This window comes from Phyllobates terribilis, unplaced genomic scaffold (genome assembly GCF_046119375.1).
Source record: "Phyllobates terribilis strain yellow unplaced genomic scaffold, ASM4611937v1 Scaffold_3__8_contigs__length_932513732, whole genome shotgun sequence".
Lineage (NCBI taxonomy): Eukaryota > Metazoa > Chordata > Amphibia > Anura > Dendrobatidae > Phyllobates > Phyllobates terribilis.
The window spans coordinates 653,449,346-653,476,228 of NW_027362763.1; the positions used below are offsets into that span (position 1 = coordinate 653,449,346).

At 49.8% G+C, this 26,883-nt stretch overlaps 1 protein-coding gene and 1 pseudogene across 2 annotated transcripts in view; both read right to left on the reverse strand.

The window, feature by feature from the left end:
- The window catches only part of LOC141258263 (ferroportin-like), a 100,429-nt gene extending 92,394 nt beyond the window's left edge, over positions 1-8,035 (reverse strand). The window contains exon 1 of one of the 2 annotated variants that reach the window (XM_073673286.1): positions 7,435-8,035. In XM_073673286.1, coding sequence (XP_073529387.1) covers positions 7,435-7,519 — 85 coding nt within the window. In that variant the 5' untranslated portion in view covers positions 7,520-8,035. The remainder of the gene's footprint in view (positions 1-7,434) is intronic. The other variant, XM_073673283.1, reaches the window with a different exon arrangement.
- A 7,810-nt stretch (positions 8,036-15,845) lies between these two features.
- LOC141260643 (U7 small nuclear RNA) lies at positions 15,846-15,907 on the reverse strand (annotated as a pseudogene).
- Between the last annotated feature and the right edge of the window lie 10,976 nt (positions 15,908-26,883).

Sequence of the window (26,883 nt, forward strand, 5' to 3'; positions counted from 1 at the left end):
CTTACTTATAATGTTACCAGCATCAAATGTTACGGACACATCATATAATAATATTAACTCTTTCAGCATAATAAAACTTTTCCTATAAAACATTTTTGACCTCTGGCCACTTGTGCAAATTGTGACCAGGTAAGTGCCACAGTCTCTGGTAGAAAAACACAGCTTTCCTATAAAACCAGTAGGGGCGCCTTAGAAAGCGCAACTATATACAAGGGGAGGTATGGCCGCTCTCAGTCCTCGGCCAGTGGGGAAAAGGGATGGCTGCTCACAGTCCTCAGCCTGTGGGGAGATGGGACACACTGGAACAGTTCACACTTGTCCCAACGGGGAACATATTTAAATTAGCAGCATGGCAGATACCCTTACGGGTAACTATTTTACAGTTTCAGTTCACCTCTTAATGGTGACGATGCCCTCCTGCTCCTTCCTGAGGGTAGGCTTCAGACCCGTCCGGGTCCTCTTGACCTTCCTCACACCGCAACTCCTCTTCCGTCAGGCGATGTACATTAAGTGCATAGGGTCCTTTGGCACACTGGTGCCGGGTAAAGGTGACCTCATCACCCAGGTAAAGGTCACGACCTCTGTGTCCCTCCGGTAGGTGGGACTCGACATCTCTTCTGGTCACAAAGACGTCGCCGGGGGTGTGATGATCTCGAATGAAGCCCCAACCGTGCTGCAACTGGAATTTAATTACAGTCCCGGTGGCACGGGGACCGTGGGCTGCACGGGGGTTCCTCCTGGTCCGGCTCTTCTGTTCTGCACTTTTTATTTGCAGCCGCTGCTCGCGGACCCGCCTCTCTCTTCTTTCTCGGTCAAAGGCTTCCAACTGCTGGCGGCAGCACTCTGCACGCTCCGCTGCAGCCGCCCGGGTTTCTTGAGTGAACCCGATGAGGTCTCCTCCTGCGGGGTCCCACTCAAACTGCGCCTCCTCTAACGAGAGCGGGGTCATCTTGACGGGCGCCGGAGCCGGGATCAGGGGCTCATCCAGAGGTCTTTCTTTCCGGAGTCGGGGATGGTGGAACTCCGGTGGCCACACAAAGGGCTGCCCATCCGGGCATGTGTGCTGGTCAAATAGGTCTTCACCCAGGTGTGGCGCTGTGGACGTTGCGGGCGCTGTTTTGGTGGCGGCGCCCGGGTTCACCAGGCCTTGCGACCAGGCTTGGGGCACCCTGAATGTAAAGGGCACCGTGAAGACGGCGGCGCCCGGGGTTACTTGGCCCAGCGACCAGGCCGGTGGCTCAGTGGAGGTAGAGGGCGATGTTGGTACTGCGGCGCCCGGGGGTACTCGGCCTTGCGACCACGCCGGTGGCGTCTCCTGCTTGGCCGCGCTCAGGGTTGAGGCGCGTGACGTCACAGGCGGCGTGGTCGCGGCTCCTGCCGCTTGAGGCCTAGCTTGGAGCGGTGACGATGCAGCAACGTGAGTGGTGAATGGGGTCTCGGGCTCTGCGACGGGGAGTTGGGGCAGGCTTGCGACCATCGGGCACGGGATATTGTCGTCCCCATTACCTGCTCCCTTTTCTTCAACTCCCTCCGCGGCGTCGTCTCCGGCCGTCGTCCCTCCTGCACCGTCCTCAGAGGCGGACATGCTCCTTGTTGTGGGTGGCGTGCTTCGCTGGCGGGTTCCAGCCTGCTGGGCCATCTCTCTGCTCCATGCGGCCAGTACGTCCCGCTGCACTCGGGCCATCCTCTGAGCCAAGCCCTCCAGTGCGGTCCGTGCATGCTCCCGATCTCTGGGGAGCTGCGCCAGGATCTCCACCAGGCCTTCTGGGGTTGTCGCTTGCAACAGGCTCCTGACCACTGGGTCGGTGCTGCCTGCCTCTCCCTCCATCTCCGGGTACGGCTCCTCCAGACTCCTCCAAGCTGCTCCCATCTTCTCTCTTTTGTTCTGTCTACGCCCATACTGAGGGCGGTCCTGGGGTAACTTGGTGATTGTCAGTTCCAGGGGTAGACCCCTCACGCTGATGGACATCTCTAACATCACAGTCTCTGCTGGTGGGGGCGGTTTCCGCTTTTGGCGCCATTCCTTGACCTGGCCCACGATGGGAGGTGGCCTCTTGCCACCCTCCGGCACGCCCATAATGGCGTCCGCTCTGCCAGGGCGGGAAATCTTCTGAAATGGCGGGAATCGCCTCCCAGTGGCGGGAAACACTGCAGATGGCGGGAAAAGATTGCAGATGACGGGCAAATGGCGGGAACCGATCCGAGATGGCGTCCGATGGCGGGGACCCTCCGGAACCGGCGGGAGACTTCTTTTTGAGGTAAATGCGAACTTTTCTTCAGGCACGCAGTACCCGGTGGTTGCGGGCACGTTATCCTGCCGACTACGCCAAAGTTGACGCGCCCCCTGGGCCAGTGCTGTAGGGATACCCGGAGCCGGATCTGGATAGGGGTAGTAGTCCTTGTGGCGGTGACCCGGTCCGTGCCCAGGGTGTCAAACTAAGTGGCAGTCTATGGCAGTAGATGTTAACTTGATTGTCGACTACGCCACCCGTTGAGTGCGGCTTTGAAGCCGCCGCTGCAGAGCAGTCCACTGAGGCCGGTGGTATATGTGCAGCAGTGATGGTATAACCCCCAACGGGAGGGGTATGGCCTCAGGGCAGCAGGTGTAGATGATGGGGGTTGTGATGATGCAGAAAGAAGATTCAGAGTCAGGAGATGCAGTTCAGGGTTTTTACTTACTGGTGTTCTCTTGGTCACTCTGGCCTTGAGTGACCACCCGAGCCGTGCTGCGTCCACCAGGTCCTGGACTCGGCCAACCCCCAGGCAATTCCGGAGCGTGGTCCTGAGCTCCTTTCTGACTCTCCCTTCCTCTGGCCGTTCCCACCAGGGATCCACTTTTGGCCGGCTCCCTCAGGTCTCTTGGTGGTCAAGCCTCCTCTGGGCTCCCTGACCCTATGCTCGGTGTGCCTTTCTAGTGGATTTGGTGAGGGTCGTGGCAGATCCTGACCACGACCTCCGGTTCCTGGCTAAGGTTGGTTTTGGCCTCTGCCAGCTTGGGATCCGGTACCCTTGTCCGCCAACCCTTCACCCTTTTGTCTTTATTCTGGGATCTTGGGGTTCTCTTCTTGTCTCCTCTCTGGGTCCTTCTTTTCTCCTCTCTCCCTCTGTAGGCTCTGCTCTGGAGCTGGGCCCAGCCGGAGCCACAGCTCCCTGTCAGCCCTCCTGGCTGAGCTCCTCTGCTCTGCTCCTCAGGCTAAAAAGACTCTGACTCACTGACCCTGTTCTAAGATGGTGCCCACCTTATATACTCCCTCTATGTGTGAGCTCAGGTGACTAGCACCCAATGAGCTCCTATCTTTACCCAGACTACTCCCCCTATCTGCCCCTACACTACTGGGATGTTCCACCCCCCTCCCACTCCAGCCAGGGACAGACGCTGTCGTACCTGCACATATACTGGTGGGAGTACCGTTGATCTGTCCCCCGGAAATGGGATGTATGTAGTGCATGCAGCCTACTAGCTCAGTTCCACACTCCATCCTTACCCGGGAGTGGAATACCACACCTCTGGCGTGAGGTGCAATACCCCTGTAGCAGCCGAATCCTCAGGGTGCTACAATTACACACAGAGGGATCTATTATATAGAGTCATTACACACAGAGGGATCTATTATATAGAGTCATTACACACAGAGGGATCTATTATATAGAGTCATTACACACAGAGGGATCTACTATATAGAGTCATTACACACAGAGGGATCTATTATATAGAGTCATTACACACAGAGGGATCTATTATATAGAGTCATTACACACAGAGGGATCTACTATATAGAGTCATTACACACAGAGGGATCTATTATATAGAGTCATTACACACAGAGGGATCTATTATATAGAGTCATTACACACAGAGGGATCTACTATATAAAGTCATTACACACAGAGGGATCTATTATATAGAGTCATTACACACAGAGGGATCTATTATATAGAGTCATTACAAAATAAGTAGAAAGATAGGGGCGCAATAGCGCTGTTATCCAACAACAACCAAGTGGGTAAAAAGAAAATGTGCTCACCTTTATGAGTTGTGAAATGCACAACTCATGTAAGAATTAGTGACGAAGGGCTGCAGACAGCACAGAATCCCTAGGGATCTTGTAGGTAGTCTGTAGTAGGATGAAGTAGGTGCTGGTAAAAAATCCGCGCTCCTCCGTAGTGAAGAAATATGACGAGAGATTGTATAATTAAACAATCTTGTAGTTTATTGTTAAAAGCTACGATTACTACGCGTTTCGTGGACGTCCACGAAACGCGTAGTAATCATAGAGTCATTACACACAGAGGGATCTATTATATAGAGTCATTACACACAGAGGGATCTATTATATAGAGTCATTACACACAGGAATCTATTATATAGAGTCATTATACGCAGAGGGATCTATTATATAGTCATTACACACAGAGGGATCTATTATATAGAGTCATTACACACAGAGGGATCTATTATATAGAGTCATTACACACAGAGGGATCTATTATATAGAGTCATTACACACAGAGGGATCTATTATATAGAGTCATTATACGCAGAGGGATCTATTATATAGTCATTACACACAGAGGGATCTATTATATAGAGTCATTACACACAGAGGGATCTATTATATAGAGTCATTACACACAGAGGGATCTATTATATAGTCATTACACACAGAGGGATCTATTATATAGAGTCATTACACGCAGAGGGATCTATTATATAGAGTCATTACACGCAGAGGGATCTATTATATAGAGTCATTACACACAGAGGGATCTATTATATAGAGTCATTACACGCAGAGGGATCTATTATATAGAGTCATTACACACAAAGGGATCTATTATATAGAGTCATTACACATAGAGGGATCTATTATATAGAGTCATTACACACAGAGGGATCTATTTCACGTGTTTATTTCTGTTAATGTTGATGATTATGGCTTATAGCCAACGAGAACACAAAAGTCATTATCTCAGTAAATTAGAATAATTAACAAAAAACACCTGCAAAGGCTTTCTTCCTCTTTACTCTCCAAATCACACCTCACCACCTTTGAACTTGACCCAATCCCGTCTCATCTCATCCCTAACCTTACTGCATTCTTCATCCCAAACCTAACCCACCTCTTCAACCTGTCACTAACAACTGGTGTCTTCCCCTCATGTTTCAAACATGCCTCAATCACACCCATCCTCAAAAAGCCCTCCCTTGACCCATCCTCTCTGAATAGCTATCGCCCCATATCACTCCTCCCCTACGCCTCTTGAACTGTCCTCCCACCTCCTCCTCCTCTTTGACCGCCTGCAATCTGGTTTCCGACTGCACCACAATACTGAAACTGCACTGACCAAAGTCACCAACGACCTACTAACCGCCAAATCTAAGCGACACTACTCCATCCTCCTCCTCCTGGACCTGTCATCTGCCTTCGACACAGTGGACCATTCCCTCTTACTCCAGACTCTCTCATCTCTCGGCATCACGGACTTGGCCCTATCCTGGATCTCCTCATACCTAACAGACCGGACATTCAGCGTCTCCCACTCACACACCACATCCTCATCTCACCCCCTATCTGTCGGTGTCCCCCAAGGTTCAGTTCTAGGACCCCTGCTCTTCTCCATCTACACCTTTGGCCTGGGACAGCTCATAGAGTCTCACGGCTTTCAGTATCACCTCTATGCTGATGACACACAGATCTACCTCTCTGGACCCGATATCACCTCCTTACTAACCAGAATCCCACAATGTCTGTCCGCCATCTCATCCTACTTCTCTGATAGATTTCTAAAACTTAACGTGGATAAAACAGAATTCATCATCTTTCCACCCTCTCACTCAATTCCCCCATCTGACCTATCCATCAACGTCAATGGCTGTTCATTCTCCCCAGTTCCTCAAGCTTGCTGCCTTCGGGTAACCCTGGACTCTGATCTCTCCGTCACACCACATATCCAAGCCCTTTCCACTTCCTGCCAACTCCAACTTAAAAATATCTCCCGGATCCGCACATTCCTCAACCATGAATCTGCAAAAACCCTAGTGCATGCCCTCATCACCTCCCGCCTCGACTACTGCAACCTCCTGCTCTGTGGCCTCCCTTCCAACACTCTCGCACCCCTCCAATCCATCCTAAACTCTGCTTCCCGACTAATCCACCTGTCCCCCCACTATTCCCCGGCCTCTCCTCTCTGTCAATCCCTTCACTGGCTCCCCATTGCCCAGAGAATCCAGTTCAAAACCCCAACCATGGCATACAAAGCCATCCACAACCTGTCTCCTCCATACATCTGTGACCTAGTCTCCCGGTACTTACCTGCACGCAACCTCCGATCCTCACAAGATCTCCTTCTCTACTCCCCTTTTATCTCCTCTTCCCACAATCGCATACAAGATTTCTCCCGTGCTTCCCCCCTACTCTGAAACTCTCTACCCCAACACATCAGACTCTCATCGACCATGGAAAAAGAAGGAACCTGAACACCCACCTCTTCCGACAAGCCTACAACCTGCAGTAACCACAGCTCCACCATACCGCTGCACGACCAGCTCTACCCTCACCTCCTGTATCCTCACCCATCCCTTGTAGACTGTGAGCCCTCGCGGGCAGGGTCCTCGCTCCACCATACCGCTGCACGACCAGCTCTACACTCACCTACTGTATCCTCACTCATCCCCTGTAGACTGTGAGCCCTCGCGGGCAGGGTCCTCGTTCCACCATACCGCTGCACGAACAGCTCTACCCTCACCTACTGCATCCTCACCCATCCCTCGTAGACTGTGAGCCCTCGCAGGCAGGGTCCTCGCTCCACCATACCGCTGCACGACCAGCTCTACCCTCACCTACTGTATCCTCACCCATCCCCTGTAGACTGTGAGCCCTCGCAGGCAGGGTCCTCGCTCCACCATACCGCTGCACGACCAGCTCTACCCTCACCTACTGTATCCTCACCCATCCCTTGTAGATTGTGAGCCCTCGCGGGCAGGGTCCTCGCTCCTCCTGTACCAGTCACTGTCACATTGTGTTCAAGATTATTGTAATTGTTCTTGTATTATACCCCTTTTTCACATGTAAAGCGCCATGGAATAAATGGCGCTATAACAATAAATAATAATAACTCTCCTCACACTGAATTGGTCAACTGCCCAGTAAGTGAGAGAAAGATCTCAGGACTCGCCACTTTCACAGCCTCCCACCATATTCTGCACACTGTACTTGGTAGAAAAGTCACATAGAAGATTCAGCCATGAATGCTTTGACAATCAGGACCTCAGCTTTGGAGAAACCTTGACCAACAAACATTATTGTGCAAAACATGTCCGGCTCTCACCAAATTGCTTGCTCCAAAGATAGGACTACTATTAGATTGTACATCCAGCCCTCATGCCATTAGCTGAGCACAATAGAGAAGTCCTCACCGAACGGAACCACTGACCTTTCCGCTGAGGTTCCTGATTATCTTGCTGATCGGGACCATGGCCTCTACAGTCACATCCGATGATCTTGCTGATCGGGACCATGGCCTCTACAGTCACATCCTATCTTCCTGATGGAGAGACTCTATGTAACTCTCCCCCAGCCATTCTTGGTGAAGGTCCTCAGAGGAGGTCTTCATCGACTGTCAGTCCTCCGAGAAGCTCCTCAGTAGAGGAGGACATCTTCACAGGCTTCAGCTCAAAGTCTTTCTCGATGATCACTGGTTAAGGAAGTTCTTCCTGAAGATGATATTGAGCTTTTGAGAATCAAAATGTAGAAGTGAACCTTTGTCTGCACACGACCTCTGAGCTGTTCCCATGGACTGAAACCGAACTGAATCAGCGATATCCAAAGACAGAGAACAGCGGATCCAGAGAAGAACAGACAGGGTTTCATCAGAATAGTCAGAAAAGCAATAACTCCTGCAGGAATAACCCTCAATCACAGGATGACTCTCATCATTTCAGAAACAGATTCATCGTTAATAAAACTAACAAAAAAAAACACAAAAATGAACAAACAAAACACAAAGTAAAACTTCTTCCAACTCTTGACTTTGTGTTCACTTCCTCTGCAGCGACGTCAGAAACTGCTGATCTCGGGGAAAAGGCAGAGAAATGATGAACGCTGCACTTTTTTTATTCTAGGGAAAAAACACAACTCATCAGCTACTTATGAAAAACTACTCTCAGTCCTGCAAGTAGAAAGGCAGTCCAGTCATCTCGCTGCTAATCCATGGAACGTAAAAATAATAAACCCACAACCTATTACTAGTATACAATGAGAGATCCCGGCCCCTTTCTACTAATATACATATAGTAGTAGGACTATCCCCGCCCCTTCCTGCTAATATACATATAGTAGTAGGATTAGCCCCGCCCCTTCCTGCTAGTCTACATACAGTAGTAGGATTAGCCCCACCCCTTCCTGCTAGTCTACATACAGTAGTAGGATTAGCCCCACCCCTTCCTGTTAGTCTACATACAGTAGTAGGATTAGCCCCACCCATTCCTGCTAGTCTACATACAGTAGTAGGATTAGCCCCACCCCTTCCTGCTACTCTACATACAGTAGTAGGACTATCCCCGCCCCTTTCTCCTAATCTACACACAGTAGTAGGACTATCCCCGCCCCTTCCTGCTAATCTACATACAGTAGTAGGACTATCCCCGCCCCTTCCTGCTATGCTACATACAGTAGTAGGACTATCCCCGCCCCTTCCTGCTAGTCTACATACAGTAGTAGGACTATCCCCGCCCCTTCCTGCTAGTCTACATACAGTAGTAGGATTAGCCCCACCCCTTCCTGCTAGTCTACATACAGTAGTAGGACTATCCCCTCCTCTTCCTGCTAATCTAAATACAGTAGTAGGACTATTCCCGCCCCTTCCTGATAGTCTACATACAGTAGTAGGACTAGCCCCACCCCTTCCTGCTACTCTAAATACAGTAGTAGGACTATTCCCGCCCCTTCCTGCTAGTCTACATACAGTAGTAGGACTATCCCCGCCCCTTCCTGCTAATCTACATACAGTAGTAGGACTGTCCCCGTCCCTTCCTGCAAGTCTACATACAGTAGTAGGACTATCCCTGCCCCTTCCTGCTAGTCTACATACAGTAGTAGGACTATCCCCGCCCCTTCCTGCTAGTCTACATACAGTAGTAGGACTATCCCCGCCCCTTCCTGCTAGTCTACATACAGTAGTAGGACTATCCCCGCCCCTTCCTGCTAGTCTACATACAGTAGTAGGACTATCCCCGCCCCTTCCTGCTAGTCTACATACAGTAGTAGGACTATCCCCGCCCCTTCCTGCTAATCTACATACAGTAGTAGGACTATCCCCGCCCCTTCCTGTTAGTCTACATACAGTAGTAGGACTATCCCCTCCTCTTCCTGCTAATCTACATACAGTAGTAGGACTATCCCCTCCTCTTCCTGCTAATCTACATACAGTAGTAGGACTATCCCCGCCCCTTCCTGTTAGTCTACATACAGTAGTAGGACTATCCCCTCCTCTTCCTGCTAATCTACATACAGTAGTAGGACTATCTCCTCCTCTTCCTGCTAATCTACATACAGTAGTAGGACTATCCCCGCCCCTTCCTGTTAGTCTACATACAGTAGTAGGACTATCCCCTCCTCTTCCTGCTAATCTACATACAGTAGTAGGACTATCCCCTCCTCTTCCTGCTAATCTACATACAGTAGTAGGACTATCCCCGCCTCTTCCTGCTAATCTACATACAGTAGTAGGACTATCCCTGCCCCTTCCTGTTAGTCTACATACAGTAGTAGGACTATCCCCTCCTCTTCCTGCTAATCTACATACAGTAGTAGGACTATCTCCTCCTCTTCCTGCTAATCTACATACAGTAGTAGGACTATCCCCGCCCCTTCCTGTTAGTCTACATACAGTAGTAGGATTATCCCCTCCTCTTCCTGCTAATCTACATACAGTAGTAGGACTATCCCCTCCTCTTCCTGCTAATCTACATACAGTAGTAGGACTATCCCCTCCTCTTCCTGCTAATCTACTTACAGTAGTAGGACGATCCCCGCCCCTTCCTGTTAGTCTACATACAGTAGTAGGACTATCCTCGCCCCTTCTTGATAATCTGCATACAGTAGTAGGACTATCCCCTTCCCTTCCTGTTAGTCTACATACAGTAGTATGACTATCCCCGCCCCTTCCTGCTAGTCTACATACAGTAGTAGGACTATCCCCGCCCCTTCCTGCTAGTCTACATACAGTAGTAGGACTATCCCTGCCCCTTCCTGCTAGTCTACATACAGCAGTAGGACTATCCCCGCCCCTTCCTGCTAGTCTACATACAGTAGTAGGACTATCCCCGCCCCTTCCTGCTAGTCTACATGCAGTAGTAGGACTATCCCCGCCCCTTCCTGCTAGTCTACATACAGTAGTAGGACTATCCCCGCCCCTTCCTGCTAGTCTACATGCAGTAGTAGGACTATCCCCGCCCCTTCCTGCTAGTCTACATACAGTAGAAGGACTATCCCCGCCCCTTCCTCCTAATCTACATACAGTAGTAGGACTATCACCGCCCCTTCCTGCTAGTCTACACACAGTAGTAGGACTATCACCGCCCCTTCCTGCTAGTCTACACACAGTAGTAGGACTATCACCGCCCCTTCCTGCTAGTCTACACACAGTAGTAGGACTATCACCGCCCCTTCCTGCTAGTCTACACACAGCAGTAGGACCATCCCTGCCCCTTCCTGCTGGTCTACATACAGTAGTAGGATTATCCCCGCCCCTTCCTGCTAGTCTACACACAGCAGTAGGACTATACCCGCCCCTTCCTGCTAGTCTACATACAGTAGTAGGAATATCCCTGCCCCTTCCTGCTAGTCTACATACAGTAGCAGGACTATCCCCGCCCCTTCCTGCTAGTCTACATACAGTAGTAGGACTATCCCCGCCCCTTCCTGCTAGTCTACATACAGTAGCAGGACTATCCCCGCCCCTTCCTGCTAGTCTACATACAGTAGCAGGACTATCCCTGCCCCTTCCTGCTAGTCTACATACAGTAGCAGGACTATCCCCGCCCCTTCCTGCTAGTCTACATACAGTAGTAGGAATATCCCTGCCCCTTCCTGCTAGTCTACATACAGTAGCAGGACTATCCCCGCCCCTTCCTGCTAGTCTACATACAGTAGTAGGACTATCCCCGCCCCTTCCTGCTAGTCTACATACAGTAGCAGGACTATCCCCGCCCCTTCCTGCTAGTCTACATACAGCAGGACTATCCCCGCCCCTTCCTGCTAGTCTACATACAGTAGTAGGACTATCCCCGCCCCTTCCTGCTAGTCTACATGCAGTAGTAGGACTATCCCCGCCCCTTCCTGCTAGTCTACATACAGTAGTAGGACTATCCCCGCCCCTTCCTGCTAGTCTACATGCAGTAGTAGGACTATCCCCGCCCCTTCCTGCTAGTCTACATACAGTAGAAGGACTATCCCCGCCCCTTCCTCCTAATCTACATACAGTAGTAGGACTATCACCGCCCCTTCCTGCTAGTCTACACACAGTAGTAGGACTATCACCGCCCCTTCCTGCTAGTCTACACACAGTAGTAGGACTATCACCGCCCCTTCCTGCTAGTCTACACACAGCAGTAGGACCATCCCTGCCCCTTCCTGCTAGTCTACATACAGTAGTAGGACTATCACCGCCCCTTCCTGCTAGTCTACACACAGCAGTAGGACCATCCATGCCCCTTCCTGCTAGTCTACATACAGTAGTAGGATTATCCCCGCCCCTTCCTGCTAGTCTACATACAGTAGTAGGACTATCCCCGCCCCTTCCTGCTAGTCTACATACAGTAGCAGGACTATCCCCGCCCCTTCCGGTTTATATAAATACATGTCTCCCGGCCGCATCCTCCTGACTTGTCCTCTCTTCTGGATCATTATATATGGAGAGATCTGCTGATTATTATACGTCTGATCTGCTATCTGGGGGGAAACATCTACTCTGTGATGATAAACCTGTTCTGTGTCGTCTCCATGATATTGATGGTGATCGGAGAGGGGAGGTCGGATGAGACGCTCCATGTGATTGGTGTCTGTAGAGCGTTTATAATCTGGTTAACAGTGGGTGTGTTTTTTTTTGATAACTTGTATGGGTGCTCAGTAATTTGGCTACGAAAAGTCTCGCTTTTATAGCATTGTAAGCCTACAAAGTGAAAAACAAAATAATTTTATGGGATATTTTATTACCTAAGACGCTTTAAAGAATCAAAAGACCAAAAGCTATTACACACAAGTCACATTGGGGGAATGCATTATTTTCATTGATGTCCATTATCTCAAAAACTAGAACCAATTCAGCAAAAGTAATAGGATATTTAAATTGAGCAAAATACCCTAAATCTATTCTAAAAACTTTGGCACTGGAAAAATTTTTTTTTTGTAGACCCCCGTGATATGAATGAAACTGAAGATGTTGACAAAGAACTCCAACCAACGAAGATCTTCAGGGAGCTTCACCTCTGAAGAAATACGATGACTACAACCGGAGCAGGAGATTTCCATAGTTCGGCTCCTTCCTGGGAAATAGGGTCAGCAAATTCTTTCCTCAAAATGGTGATAAGTTCCAAGAAGATGAACAAAGCAGCTCCGGCTCTGGAACCATTGACAAAGCAAGCTGCTGTCCGGGTTTTCTTTCTTTGGGCAGACCTTGTAGACATGCAGGTGGTCTATGGGCTCCATGACCTGTAACCAGACAAACCTTACAGGCCTCCTCCTTACAGTCCTTCTTCTCGTGCCATTTCTTACCGCATCTCCTACAGTCAGGTCCATATTAATTCTCCAAAGAGATTGACTGGGGCCGGTGCTGCATCTTCTGAAACTTGGTCCTGGGATTGTGATCGACTACTTGCCAGTCCAGAGTCAATAGATGTTCAGGATGTGGATGGCTCTGGCACAGCTGTACAGAACCTCTTCAGAACATGGCGATGTATTTGCCGGGAGTGTGAGGATTCACATGGAGACGGTCACTCTTCTTTTCTCTCTCTCGATAGTGCAGCTTCCTACAATGGTGATGAAGGATTAGGGTCTCGCTGCTTTCATTGGTGATTTGTCCTTTGTGACCGATCTGGCACAAAGAGTTGACTCCATTCCATAAGCAATGTAAGCCGGACCCCGGTGAAAGCTGCTTGTAGTCTCTGAACGGCTCCCACTGGCTATAAAGTGACAGTGTCCTGATGCCGATGAAGCTGGAAGGAGGAGGGTGAGGTGAGAGGTAGAAGAACCTGGGAGGACGGAGCAGTTGCTATCTGCGGACTCCTGTGTGGCCCTATGTGGGTCATTCTTGCTGGGCTTAGTTGATGCCATTGCTTCTTCCTGTACCTCTAAAGTTTTTGGGGTAGTGGTTACTGGCACTTATCCCAGAAGGAGGCGGGGCTATGCAAATTTCCTGCGCTGGTCTTGCTTCAATTATTATTTAGGTTGAAGCCTTTCTCAAGCTGCAGTCACAGTCACCAACGTTCTCCAGAGGCCGCGGACCTTCCTGAAGATCTTCTGCAATTTGCTTCTTTTCATCAAAAATCTGCTTTGATATATCACAGATAAGATTCAATATCAGATAATCAGCCAAGGATTCAGAACATCAACAAAAACTACAAAATAACTTTTCTTTCCTTTAATGACAAATATTTAAAAAAAAATCTGCGCACAAACTTTTAAAAAAAAAAAAAGCTAAAACCACCAACCAATCACCTGGAGCGTTTCATCCGACCTCCCCTCCCCGATCACCATCAATATCATGGAGACGACACAGAACAGGTTTATCCAAGAGGAGCAAGACTGATACATGGATTTACATAAACAGGAAGGGGCGGGGCTTATCCTATTCCTGTATGTAGATTAGCTGGAAGGAGAGGGGCCGATCCTTCTACTGTATGTAGACTAGCATGAAGGGGCGGGGATAGTCCTACTACTGTATGTAGATTAGCAGGAAGGGGCGGCTGTGGGTGTTTGGGCTCCTTCCTTACTGTACAGAACCACCTCAAGAACATGGCGATGTCTTTGCTGAGGTTGTGGAGGCTACTCAGAAAAAATTCTTGCAAATATAGTAAGTGGGAATGTCTTTAGACAATACAATTTGGCCAATATTCAAAAATTCATCCTTCCGTCCCCTTCCTGCTAATCTGCATACAGTGGTAGGATAAGCCCCGCCCCTTCCTGTTACTCTACATACAGTAGTAGGATAAGCCCCGCCCCTTCCTGTTACTTTACATACAGTAGTAGGATAAGCCCCGCTCATTCCTGTTACTCTACATACAGTAGTAGGATAAGCCGCTTTCATTCCTGTTACTCTACATACAGTAGTAGGATAATCCCCGCCCCTTCCTGTTACTCTACATACAGTGGTAGGATAAGCCCCGCCCCTTCCTGTTACTCTACATACAGTGGTAGGATAAGCCCCGCCCCTTCCTGTTACTCTACATACAGTAGTAGGATAAGCCCCGCTCATTCCTGTTACTCTACATACGGTAGTAGGATTGGCTCCGCCCCCGTGCCCTGCAGGTAGGATCCATCTCTGTGTGGGAGGTGCGTACCTAAGAAGGGCGTGGCACAGTGCAAGGCGCGGTCCATTGGGTGGAAGATGCAGGATGCGTGGCCGAAGGCGGAGTCACCGTCAGTGAAGCATGATGCAGCAGTTGGGTCAGAACTCCGGCCCAGTTAAAGGCGGAGACAAACCCACACAAAGCATGTAGTAAGTGAGAGACCGGCACCATTTTCTCAGAAGCACATGTGGAGAAAGGAGCTCATGAGAGGAGCTCTGGCAAAGATGGCTGATACGGCTTAAGAGGATGTTAACCAAGTCGAGGCCAGTGGTGATGTGAAGGGGTCAGCGGTCCTATGCAAAGAGACGGAGCAGGAGGACTTGATCTGGACCGAAACACCTGGCATCGCGGTGGCGATGAAGGCCCGAAAGGTGGTGAGACAAAGCCATGGAGAGGCCACGCAGACCGCACTTATTGTTTGTGAGTACTGCAAGTTTTGGGGGATACCGACCAGTCCGGTCTTAAGGATTCAAGTTTGATGCGTCCCACCTCTGTTGTTCATTAATTCAGTCTGGTTCCCTTTTAGCTGTAATGCCTGTCTTTGTTTACTCTCTTAAAGGAAAAGTGGGACTGTTGGAGACACCCTTGTGGCCGGAAGAGGCCTGTTAGTAGGAACTGTGTTAAAGTAAGTACTTTACCTCCTTTAAAGGACTCTACTACAAGGACTCTGCCCAAACGGGACTATGCCCAAGTCCTATGGACTGTTGTTGGGGTTAGGGGGGAAGGATTTCCCGATGAGCTGTGCCAGGTTGAAGAAAAGGACTGTGTCCCTATCCTATGGACTGATGGGGAAAAAGGGACTGTACCCTTCATGGACTTTTTCCTGGTCGTGAAGACCAATGTTTAGGAAGGATGACCTGATGTTCCAGCCAGGTCAGGAACCTTGAGAACTGTGCCCTTAGACAGGTAGGGGCCCGGCTGTGTTGGCCTGTGGGCTTCTGTTAAATATGAATATGGACACTTGGTTTCAGGGTCCCAATCTAGTGAGACCAGGGTCCTGCTGACCCGAAGAAACAGGAACGAAAACATCTGCCTTCTGGAGAAGCAAATAATTGTTTTTTTGTTGTTTGGTTTTTTTCCATTGGTGTCTTGCAGGTTTTTTGGATGACCATCATTAAAGAAGAGAGGAATGTGAGGAGATGGACCAGCTGCTGTGTTCCCCTCTGAAGACATCAATCCTCCTGCAGGGTCTGGTTGGCAGATTTTAAGGTTGGAACTATGGTCTCAAATCATAAACTTAAATTATTGCTATGTTATCCTTCCTATTTTTCACAAATATTTGGGCTTTTCAGCATTTGCCAAAGAGCTGTTAAACAAATAGTAAAAGAGCTATAAACATTGATCACATGGAGCGTTTCATCCAACCTCCCCTCCCCGATCACCATCAATATCACGAAGACGACACAGAACAGGTTTAGCCAGGAGGAAACAAGACTAATACACGTATTTACATAAACAGGAAGGGGTGGGGCTTGACCTACTACTGTATGTAGATTAGCAGGAAGGGGCGTGGCTTGTCCTACTACTGTATCAAACAGAGGTTGACCACTGGAAAGATCCCGAGGTCGCATCTACACATACATCTGTGGATCAGGACAATGCAGACAGTTCAACGTCATATAGAAGATAATTAAAAAATTGAAAAAAAGACGTATAAAGAACAATGATGAATAAAAATACACTTTATTGATATTAATAAGTTAAAAACAGTTCACACATAGAATCTCAAATGGCAACAAATTGATCAGTTAGTGAAACCATAACAGGCACCACAGAGTGGCACACACCTCATCAAGAAAGCATATATAGTGGGACATTGGTCAGTTGGAGGGAGTGATTGCTAAACACACTCTCAAGAGCTACAAAGGCTCATATAGATAAAGCATCGATAAATACTAAAGTGCACAGTGCTAACATAAATCTACTACATGTTGAAAACATCCAAAGCCAAACCTATCCAAGATAAATATAAACCTGATGACTTACACATGTATGCCAGCCGATGGTGCCAGACCACATACTCAGGGGCGGACATACTGCCGGTGCAACTCCACCGGGGCCCAGCGGTGCAGGGGGGCTCTTGCACGGTGGCTAATATGGAGGGAAATCTGGATAGTTTCTCAGACCCCCAGGCTCCGGGGGGCCCATGGCCAGATTGCCCTCATTATACATGGCGGGCAGGGAGTGATCTCTGCTGCTCCGCTGCCTATATGAGAAAATGGCAGCGGAGTTTCAGTGATCTGTCCTCTGCTTCCTGCCCGCCCTGCGCTTTCTGTCTAACACAGACGCGTGCAGCTTGATGACGTCATCATACAGCGCGCTCCTGTATCAGAGAGAAAGTTGCCGGTGAGGACGATGCTGGAGGAGAGCGGGCTGAGAGGTAAGTGGGTTTTTTTATTTTTTTTTATCCAGCAAACTGGGGAGACTGAGGACACTGAGGTGTTGTGGGGGAGAGCAATGATGAGGATAATGGGGTGAGAGCAATGATGAGGGGAGAACAATGATGAGGATGGTGGGGGGAGAGCAATGATGAGGATGATGGGGGAGAGCAATGATGAGGGTGATTGGGGGAGAGCAATGATGAGGGTGATTGGGGGAGAGCAATGATGAGGGTGATTGGGGGAGAGCAATGATGAGGATGATGGGGAAGAGCAATGATGGGGGAGAGCAATGATGAGGGTGATGGGGGACAGCAATGATGAGGATGATGGGGAGGAGAGCAATGATGAGGGTGATGGGGGAGAGCAATGATGAGGGTGATGTGGGAGAGCCATGATGAGGATGATGGGGGAGAGACATGATGGAGGAGAGCTGTTAGGGGGACGGTTGCAAACAACTTTATTATAATGGAACGCAACCGACCTCGGGGTCCGCAATGCAGCCTGGTGGACTGCTGCTGAACACCTTCCGGGTGAGAAGGAAGACAACCAACTTAAATGATAAACCCTTCCATGTTACTGCACACGGGAATGGGTATAGCGGTTCGCTCAATCTCCGTTAACTGCACGGGAGATGTGCGACCGGGGAAGTAGCTGTAGCCTTGTTAACTACACAGGGACTACGCTGTAGGCGCTAGGATGCGTGTGTGATACACGCCGGGTATACGTGCTCTCAGCCGGCGTGCTACCGGACTGAGGAGAACCGCTCCACATGGCTCACAGGTGGTACCATGAATACGGCGTCTGCAGACTGCTTGGGGTGTATGTTGACCCCCTTGTAAGAGCCAGTCTGCCAGACCAAACTACCTGCCTATTTCAACTATAGCACACGTGGAGCTCAAACGACCAAGCGTCCACACAACAGCATCACTGCTCAATGATCAGAGCGCACCGCCATGTTTGTTTGCGGGCTTTTTAAACACTAAGCCCTGCCCACCGTCGCACCATTGGTGACGTCACCCACGACCAATCAGGCGGTGTCAGGTCACCGGATCAGCTGACTCCCAAACCACCAATCACGGTCCGCCATGTCACGGGCATGCTCAGTGCAGAGAATCCTGGACTTAGGCTATAGCAGCCCTGTTTCCCTCCGCAACCTACGCTTCATGTTGCTAGGGATAAAACCCTGGGAAATAACTCTTCCATCTTGTGCACCAGCTAGGTGTTGGGACTGATGAAAATGCTGAGCAGCATCAGCCCTGGCTGGACCAGAATGGAAGACCACAGAATCCCCTGATGGCTCTGAACCCATTTCAAATCCAGCAACCGCCCGACGCCTAACATTATCCCCCCTTCTAACATCCCCCTCCACTTGATGCTCATATTCCGCAGGGGAGCATGGATGTGGTCCACCGGTTCCCAGGAATGATCCTCAGGACCATGGCCCCTCCAGTGTACCAAGTAACCTTTTTTTCCACGAACCATTTTAGACCCCATAATAGCCTGCACCTCGAGATTATCACCCCTGATGAGTGTAGCAGGTTGGGGTTCAGCGAGTTTTGTCAGGCGAACGGGCTTGATGAGCGACACATGAAAAGTGTCGTGACTCCTCAGGTGTCGTGGTAATTGTAAACGGTACATTACTGGGTTTACTTGGGCCAAAATTTTGAAAGGACCAATAAATTGGGGGGCAAACTTAGCAGATTCCCAGAGTACTTTAGTGTTGCCGTGAGCCACACTCTGTCGCCTGGATAGAATACGGGAGCAGGACGACGAAGAGTGTCAGCCGACTCACTCATTCGATTCTTGGAATCCGCCACGGGTAACGGATGGAGAAGACCAGCCGGACTTTGACGGGTTGATTTATCTCTCGCACAGGAGACACATGCTAGAACATATTCCTTAACATCCTTTCGCCACCGGGGCCACCAATACGATCGTTGAGGGAGCTTAGCGGTACATTTGACCCCAAAATGACCTCCGGACTTAGGGGCATGTGCCCAGAAGAGCACCTCATTTTGTAGACTAGGAGGAACGAACATCCTCCCAGGAGGAGCAATGAGCCTGGGCTCCTCATTGCCCCCAGCCGTATCCATGGGCCGGGACAAGAGGTCTACCCGAGGGTTTCTTTTGACATACTCTGACAAGACCTGGGTCTTGGGGTCAGACAGAGGGTCTGTGCCAGGAGCCACATCGGTAGAAGGGTCAGAGACTACCCTCCGGGTGACTGTCACCATACACTGAGACACACAATTCTCACTCCAGGAAGAAATTCTCCCCGTATTCCAGTCAATGTGTGGAGTGTGACAACGTAACCATGGAAGACCCAATAACACCTCATCTAAACCACCGGGAATAATAAGAAAGGAGGTAACCTCCCGGTGACCCTGAGGAAATGACATGGTGAGGGGAATCGACTGGTGGGTGATTGGCGTGTCCAGGAGTGAACCGTTGACTACCCTAATGTTCATTGGTCTTGGCAGTAACTCTATAGGGATGGAATGCCTCTGGGCAAACGTAGATGACAAAAAATTGCCATCGGCGCCAGAATCCACCCACGCCTTGGCAGTAACCGCGGATGTTCCGACGGACAATGTCACCTTATACAATAATTTGGAGGAAGAAGCCCCAGAATCTAACACACCTCCTCCAACGGTGGTTAGACACACTCGTTTTCCCGACTGCTTGGAACCCTTATTAACGGGGACTCCAAGAGATGTGCAGGTCGGGAACGAGAAGAGCTAGGCTCAGTTCGGGATATATCCATAGCCTCAGGCTCCGGGTCGGGAGTCACGGGTTTGGAAATGGGTCTAGAGAAGGATGGTGCCATCTGATACTGAGGTCTGGCGACCTCCAGCTCTAACTTGTGTTCTGCATGACGCAAATCTATTCGGTTAGCGAGAGATATTAACTCCTCCAGGGAGGTTGGAATCTCTCTGGTAGATAGAGCATTTTTAATATGCCCAGCCAGACCCTTCCAGAACACCGGGATTAAAGACCGCTCAGACCAATCCAATTCAGCCGCTAAGATTCTGAACTGGATGGCATAGTGGCTGGCGGTGACCGAACCCTGGACCAACGCAAGAAGCTTAAGAGCCGTATCATGCGTGACCTGAGGACCTAGGAATACACTCTTTAGGGCCTTAAGGAAAAGACCCGCATTAGCCACAACCGGATCATTCCGCTCCCACAGATGAGTAGCCCACTCCAGAGCCCTGTGGGAGAGTAACGAGATGACATAACCCACTTTGGCTCTTTCGGAGGGGAACCGTACCTCCATCATCTCCAACTGAATGGAGCATCTATATATATAATCGTCTTATCCCGTCTGTCTGTCTGTCTGTGTGTCTGTCTGTCCAGGAAATCCCGCGTCGCTCATTGGTCCGGCAGAGGCCAATCAGCGCCGCTGGATTTCTGAAAAAAGATGGCGGCCGTTAGCGGCTCAACTGCGGGACGGAGCTCAGCGGCGATGCAGCCGGAAGATGAGCGCCGCGAGGCGCTCATCTCCTGGCCGGCAACAGCAGAAGGAACCCGACCGCCGGACCCATCTGTGGGACGGAGAAGCAGCCGGGAGATGAGCGCCGCAAGGCGCTCATCTCCCGGCCGGTAGCAGCGGAAGGACCGCCGGCGCCGCTGACCTCCATGCGGAAGGGAGGACCGGGGAGCGGCTCGGCGGGTCGGGATACTTCTGCTGCGAGCGCCCGCTATGTCCCGGGTTCTCGCAGCGTAAGTACCCGCACAGGCAGCGCCTCTCCCCGGTCCTCACCAAGACGATTCGATGATTGGTCGCGGTCTTCAGACCCGACCAATCACTGATCTTAGCGCAAAACTTAAACACAGCTGTGCTGATTGGTCAGCGACGCCGCCCGCGACCAATCACCGATTTGGGCGCCACATTTAAATATCGGCCGCGACCAATCAGCACAGCGGTGTTTAAATGTGGAGTCAAGATCGGTGATTGGTCGCGGCCGATATTTAAATTTGGCGCCCAAATCGGAGATTGGTCGCGGGCAGCGTCCGTGACCAATCAGCACAATAATGCTTAACTTTGGCGCCAAAATCAGTGATTGGTTGCGGGCCAAGACTGCGACCAATCACCGATTTGTGCAGCAGATTTAAATAGCGGCCGCGACCAATTGGATGTCAGCGCCGCTCCCCGGTCCTCCCTTCACACCCTAGCCGCTGATGTCCCCACAGTATCCGCATGGTGTTACTAAGGTCCAGACATTTTTGTTAAAAATCGCTGATTGGTCGCTGGCGCTGCCCGCGACCAATCACCAATTTGGGCGCCAAATTTAAATATCGGCCGCGACCAATCAGCACAGCGGTGTTTAAATGTGGAGCCAAGATTGGTGATTGGCCGCGGACGATATTTAAATTTGGCGCCCAAATCGGTGATTGGTCACGGGCAGCGCCAGCGACCAATCAGCGATTTTTAACACAAATGTCCGGACCTTTGTAACACCATGCGGATACTGTGGGGACATCAGCGGCTAGGGCGTGAAAGGAGGACCGGGGAGCGGGCTGCGGGTCGGGATACTTTTGCTCCGAGCGCCGGCTCATGTCCCGGGTTCTCGCAGCGGAAGTACCCGCACAGGCAGCGGCGCTCCCCGGTCCTCACTAATACGATTCCACTCCCCGCTCCTCACCAATACGATTCGCTGATTGGTCGCGTGCGGAGAGCGCGACCAATCAGTGATCTTGGCGCTAAAGTTAAACACCGCTCTGCTGATTGGTCGTGGCCGCTGCCCGCGACCAATCACCGATTTGGGCGCCACATTTAAACACTGCTGTGCTAATTGGTCGCGGATGCCAGCCCCAACCAATCAGCGAGCTTGGCGCCAAATTTAAACAACGCTCTGCTGATTGGTCGCGGATGCCGGACGCGTCCAATCAGCGAGATTGGCGCCAAATTTAAACAACGCTCTGCTGATTGGTTGCGGACTCCAGCCGCGACCAATCAATGAGATTGGCGCCAAATTTAAGCAACGCTCTGCTGATTGATCGCAGTCGCTGGCCGAGATCAATCAGCAGTATTGGCGCAAAATTTAAACACCGCTCTGCTGATTGGTCGCGGTTGTCGGCCGTGACCAGTCTGCAGTATTGGCGCCAAATTTAAACCTCACTCTGCTGATTGGTCGCAACCACCGGCCACGACCAATCTTCGTTTTTTGTGCCAAATTTAAACAACACTCTGCTGATTGGTCGCGGTCGCTGCCGCCGCCCGCGACCAATCAGCGATTTTGGCGCAAAATTTAAACACCGCTTTTCTGATTGGTTGCGGCCGGCAGCCGCGACCAATCAGCGAGATTGGTGCCAAATTTAAACACCGCTCTGCTGATTGGTCGCGGCCGCCATCCGTGACCAATAGCGATTTTGGCGCCAAATGTAAATAACGCTCTGCATCGCTCTGCTGATTGGTCGCGGCCGGCGACCAATCAGCGTTTTTGGCGCCAAATTTAAACCCCGCTCTGCATCGCTCTGCTGATTGGTCGCGGTCGGCGGTCGCGACCAATCAGCAGTATTGGCCCCAATTTTAAACACCGCTCTGCTGATTGGTTGCGACTAATCAGCGATTTTGGTGCCAAATTTAAACACGCTCTCCAGTTCTCACTAGCACGGTTAGCTGATTGGTCGCGGCCGCCGCCCGCGACCAATCTCCGATATTCCCACCAAATTTAAACACCGCTTTGCTGATTGGTCGCGGTTGCCGAACGCGACCAATCAGCGATTTTGCCGCCAAATTTAAACACCGCTCTGCTAATTGCGCCCGGTCGGCCGCATACATATTCTAGAATACCCGATGCGTTAGAATCGGGCCACCATCTAGTAAATTAATAAAACCCCTGCAGGATTTACTGTCCCCAGAAAATTTCTCCGGGAGAGCAAACCGGGGTAATGGGGCAGTTGCAGTGGTTGCAGTATTCACCGCAGCCGAGTTAACCAGATTGGCTGCTAGAGAAGCCTCCTGGGCAGCTACTGCAGTGATATCAGCGACCGGGGCAGCTTGTTCTAAAGTTCTAAGTCTGGCCTCAAGTTGCTGTATATAGCGCTGCAGTTGCTGGTTGTCGGCCATGTTCGGCAAGACCCTGATACTGTTAGGGGGACGGTTGCAAACAACTTTATTATAATGGAACGCAACTGACCGCGGGGTCTGCGCAATGCAGCCTGGTGGACTGCTGCCGAACACCTTCCGGGTGAGAAGGAAAACAACCAACTTAAATGATAAACCCTTCCATGTTACTGCACACCGGAATGGGTATAGCGGTTCGCTCAATCTCCGTTAACTGCACGGGAGATGTGCGACCGGGGAAGTAGCTGTAGCCTTGTTAACTACACAGGGACTACGCTGTAGGCGCTAGGATGCGTGTGTGATACACGCCGGGTATACGTGCTCTCAGCCGGCGTGCTACCGGACTGAGGAGAACCGCTCCACGTGGCTCACAGGTGGTACCGGGAATACGTTGTCTGCAGACTGCTCGGGGTGTATGTTGACCCCCTTCTAAGAGCCAGGCTGTACGGCCAAGCTACCTGCCTATTTCAACTATAGCACACGTGGAGCTCAAACGACCAAGCGTCCACACAACAGCATCACTGCTCAAAGATCAGAGCGCGCCGCCATGTTTGTGGGCGGGCTTTTTAAAGACTAAGCCCTGCCCACAGTTGCATCATTGGTGACGTCACCCGCGATCAATCAGGCGGTGCCAGGTCACCGGATCAGCTGACTCCCAAACCACCAATCACGGTCCGCCATGTCACGGGCATGCTCAGTGCAGAGAATCCTGGACTTAGGCTGCAGCAGCCCTGTTTCCCTCCGCAACCTACGTTTCATGTTGCTAGGGATAAAGCCACGGGAAATAACTCTTCCATCTTGTGCACCAGCTAGGTGTTGGGACTGATGAAAATGCTGAGCAGCATCATCCCTGGCTGGACCAGAATGGAAGACCACAGAATCCCCTGATGTCTCTGAACCCATTTCAAATCCAGCAACCTCCTAACACCTAATAGAGCAATGATGAGGATGATGGGGCAACAGCAATTATGAAGGTGATGGGGGGAGATCAGTGGGGAGAGCGATGATGGGGGGAGGACAAAGATATGGGAGTGATGGGGACAACAATGATGGGGGTGGTGTGCGACAGCAATGAAGGGGATGGTGTGGGAGTACAAAGATGGGAGGAGAGCAATGATGGGGGTTTCACTTTGCTTGTACTGTGAAGCCTTGTATGTTTTCCGTGTGCACATAGCCTTACAGTTAATTGGGGAGAGTCACAGAGACTGAATAATTTATATTATTGGCCGGTGGAGATTATAGTTAATGGGGGACACAGTGCTGCTGATCACTTTATATTTTGATTACTAAGTGGCTAATAGTATATTAATGGGGGGGGTTACATATCTGTATTCAGGGGCGCAGTGTGGGGGAGACACATGTATATATACAATATGTGACCTTGTTATTTTCTAGGCTGGCGATCATCGTGACAAGACGAGTCGTGGCTGGGAGATGTCGTCATGAAGGTCTGACCAGATGGAGAAGAAGCAGCAGACACCGGCTCTGATCAGATGAGACGTCAGCGGTAAGTGCCTGGATGTAGATATTATTCTGTATCTGCACTGTGTGACTTGCAGCGATAATGTTATCTGTAAAATCCCTTAGGCCACATTCTCACATTTGTGTGAAATGTCCGTGTGCTGCCAGATCTTTTTATCAGATGGTCCACGGACTCGTAGAGTTTTATAGATCCATTCACACATCCATGAAAATCACGGATCTGAGAATGAGATCTAAGAGGGTCAGAGACTGTCCTGTTCTGATCCGATTTTGAGGATTAGAATAGGACATGCTCAATGCATCAGTAAAACAGGGCAGCACACCGACACTGCACACACATGCAAGAATGTAGCCGTATTATGTACAGCACAGTCCCTTAGTATATAGTGTGCTCACTTATTATGTATAGCACAGTCCCTTAGTATATAGTGTACTCACTTATTATGTATAGCACAGTCCCTTAGTATATAGTGTGCTCACTTATTATGTATAGCACAGTCCCTTAGTATATAGTGTACTCACTTATTATATATAGCACCATCCTTAGTTATATAGTTTCCTCTTTTATTATGTATAACACCCTCCCTTATTACGTAACTCTCTAGTTATATATGGTGCCGTCTCTTATTATATAGCTTCCTCTGCTGTTATGTACAGTGCTGTCCCTTACATAGCGTATTCTTGTTATTTTTGTCAGTCACAGCGCCCTCTTTTATTACATAGTCCTCTCTTGTTAGATATAAAATTACGGCTGATGGAGCAGCCGGTGACCAGAAGACCAGTCCGTCAGCTCCTCCATCAGAAAAGAAGCTTTCCCATGCTCTATAAGCCGTCATTGCATTATATATCTAACAAGAGAGGACGGTATGTAATAAAGACAGGGGGCTATATAATCCGATATATAAGGGACGGTGCTGTACATAACAAGAGAGGGCACTGTGTAGTAAGAGACGGAAATATACATAATAAAGGAGGCTATGTAAGATATATACATACAGTACAGACCAAAAGTTTGGACACACCTTCTCTTTTTAAAGATTTTTCTGTATTTTCATGACTAAAAATTGTACATTCACACTGAAGGCATCAAAACTATGAATTACCACATGTGGAATTATATACTTAACAAAAAAGTGTGAAACACCTGAAAATATGTCTTATATTCTAGGGTCTTCACAGTAGCCACCTTTTGCTTTGATGACTGCTTTGCACACTCTTGGCATTCTCTTGATGAGCTTCCAGAGGTAGTCACCGGAAATGGTCTTCCAACAATCTTGAAGGAGTTCCCAGAGATGCTTAGCACTTGTTGGCCCTTTTGCCTTCACTCTGCGGTCCAGCTCACCCCAAACCATCTCGATTGGGTTCAGGTCTGGTGACTGTGGAGGTCAGGTCATCTGGCGTAGCCCCCCATCACTCTCCCTCTTGGTCAAATAGCCCTTACACAGCCTGGAGGTGTGTTTGGGGTCATTGTCCTGTTGAAAAATAAATGATGGTCCAACTAAACGCAAACCGGATGGAATAGCATGCCGCTGCAAGATGCTGTGGTAGCCATGCTGGTTCAGTATGCCTTCAATTTTGAATAAATCCCCAACAGTGTCACCAGCAAAGCCCCCCACACCATCACACCTCCTCCTCCATGCTTCACGGTGGGAACCAGGCATGTAGAGTCCATCCGTTCACCTTTTCTGCGTCGCACAAAGACACGGTGGTTGGAACCAAAGATCTCAAATTTGGACTCATCAGACCAAAGCACAGATTTCCACTGGTCTAATGTCCATTCCTTGTGTTCTTTAGCCCAAACAAGTCTCTTCTGCTTGTTGCCTGTCCTTAGCAGTGGTTTCCTAGCAGCTATTTTACCATGAAGGCCTGCTGCACAAAGTCTCCTCTTAACAGTTGTTGTAGAGATGTGTCTGCTGCTAGAACTCTGTGTGGCATTGACCTGGTCTCTAATCTGAGCTGCTGTTAACCTGCGATTTCTGAGGCTGGTGACTCGGATAAACTTATCCTCAGAAGCAGAGGTGACTCTTGGTCTTCCTTTCCTGGGGCGGTCCTCATGTGAGACAGTTTATTTGTAGCGCTTGATGGTTTTTGCAACTGCACTTGGGGACACTTTCAACGTTTTCCCAATTTTTCAGACTGACTGACCTTCATTTCTTAAAGTAATGATGGCCACTCGTTTTTCTTTACTTAGCTGCTTTTTTCTTGCCATAATACAAATTCTAACAGTCTATTTAGTAGGACTATCAGCTGTGTATCCACCTGGTCCCAACCCCATTTATAAGGCAAGAAATCCCACTTAATAAACCTGACAGGGCACACCTGTGAAGTGAAGACCATTTCCCGTAACTGCCTCTTGAAGCTCATCAAGAGAATGCCAAGAGTGT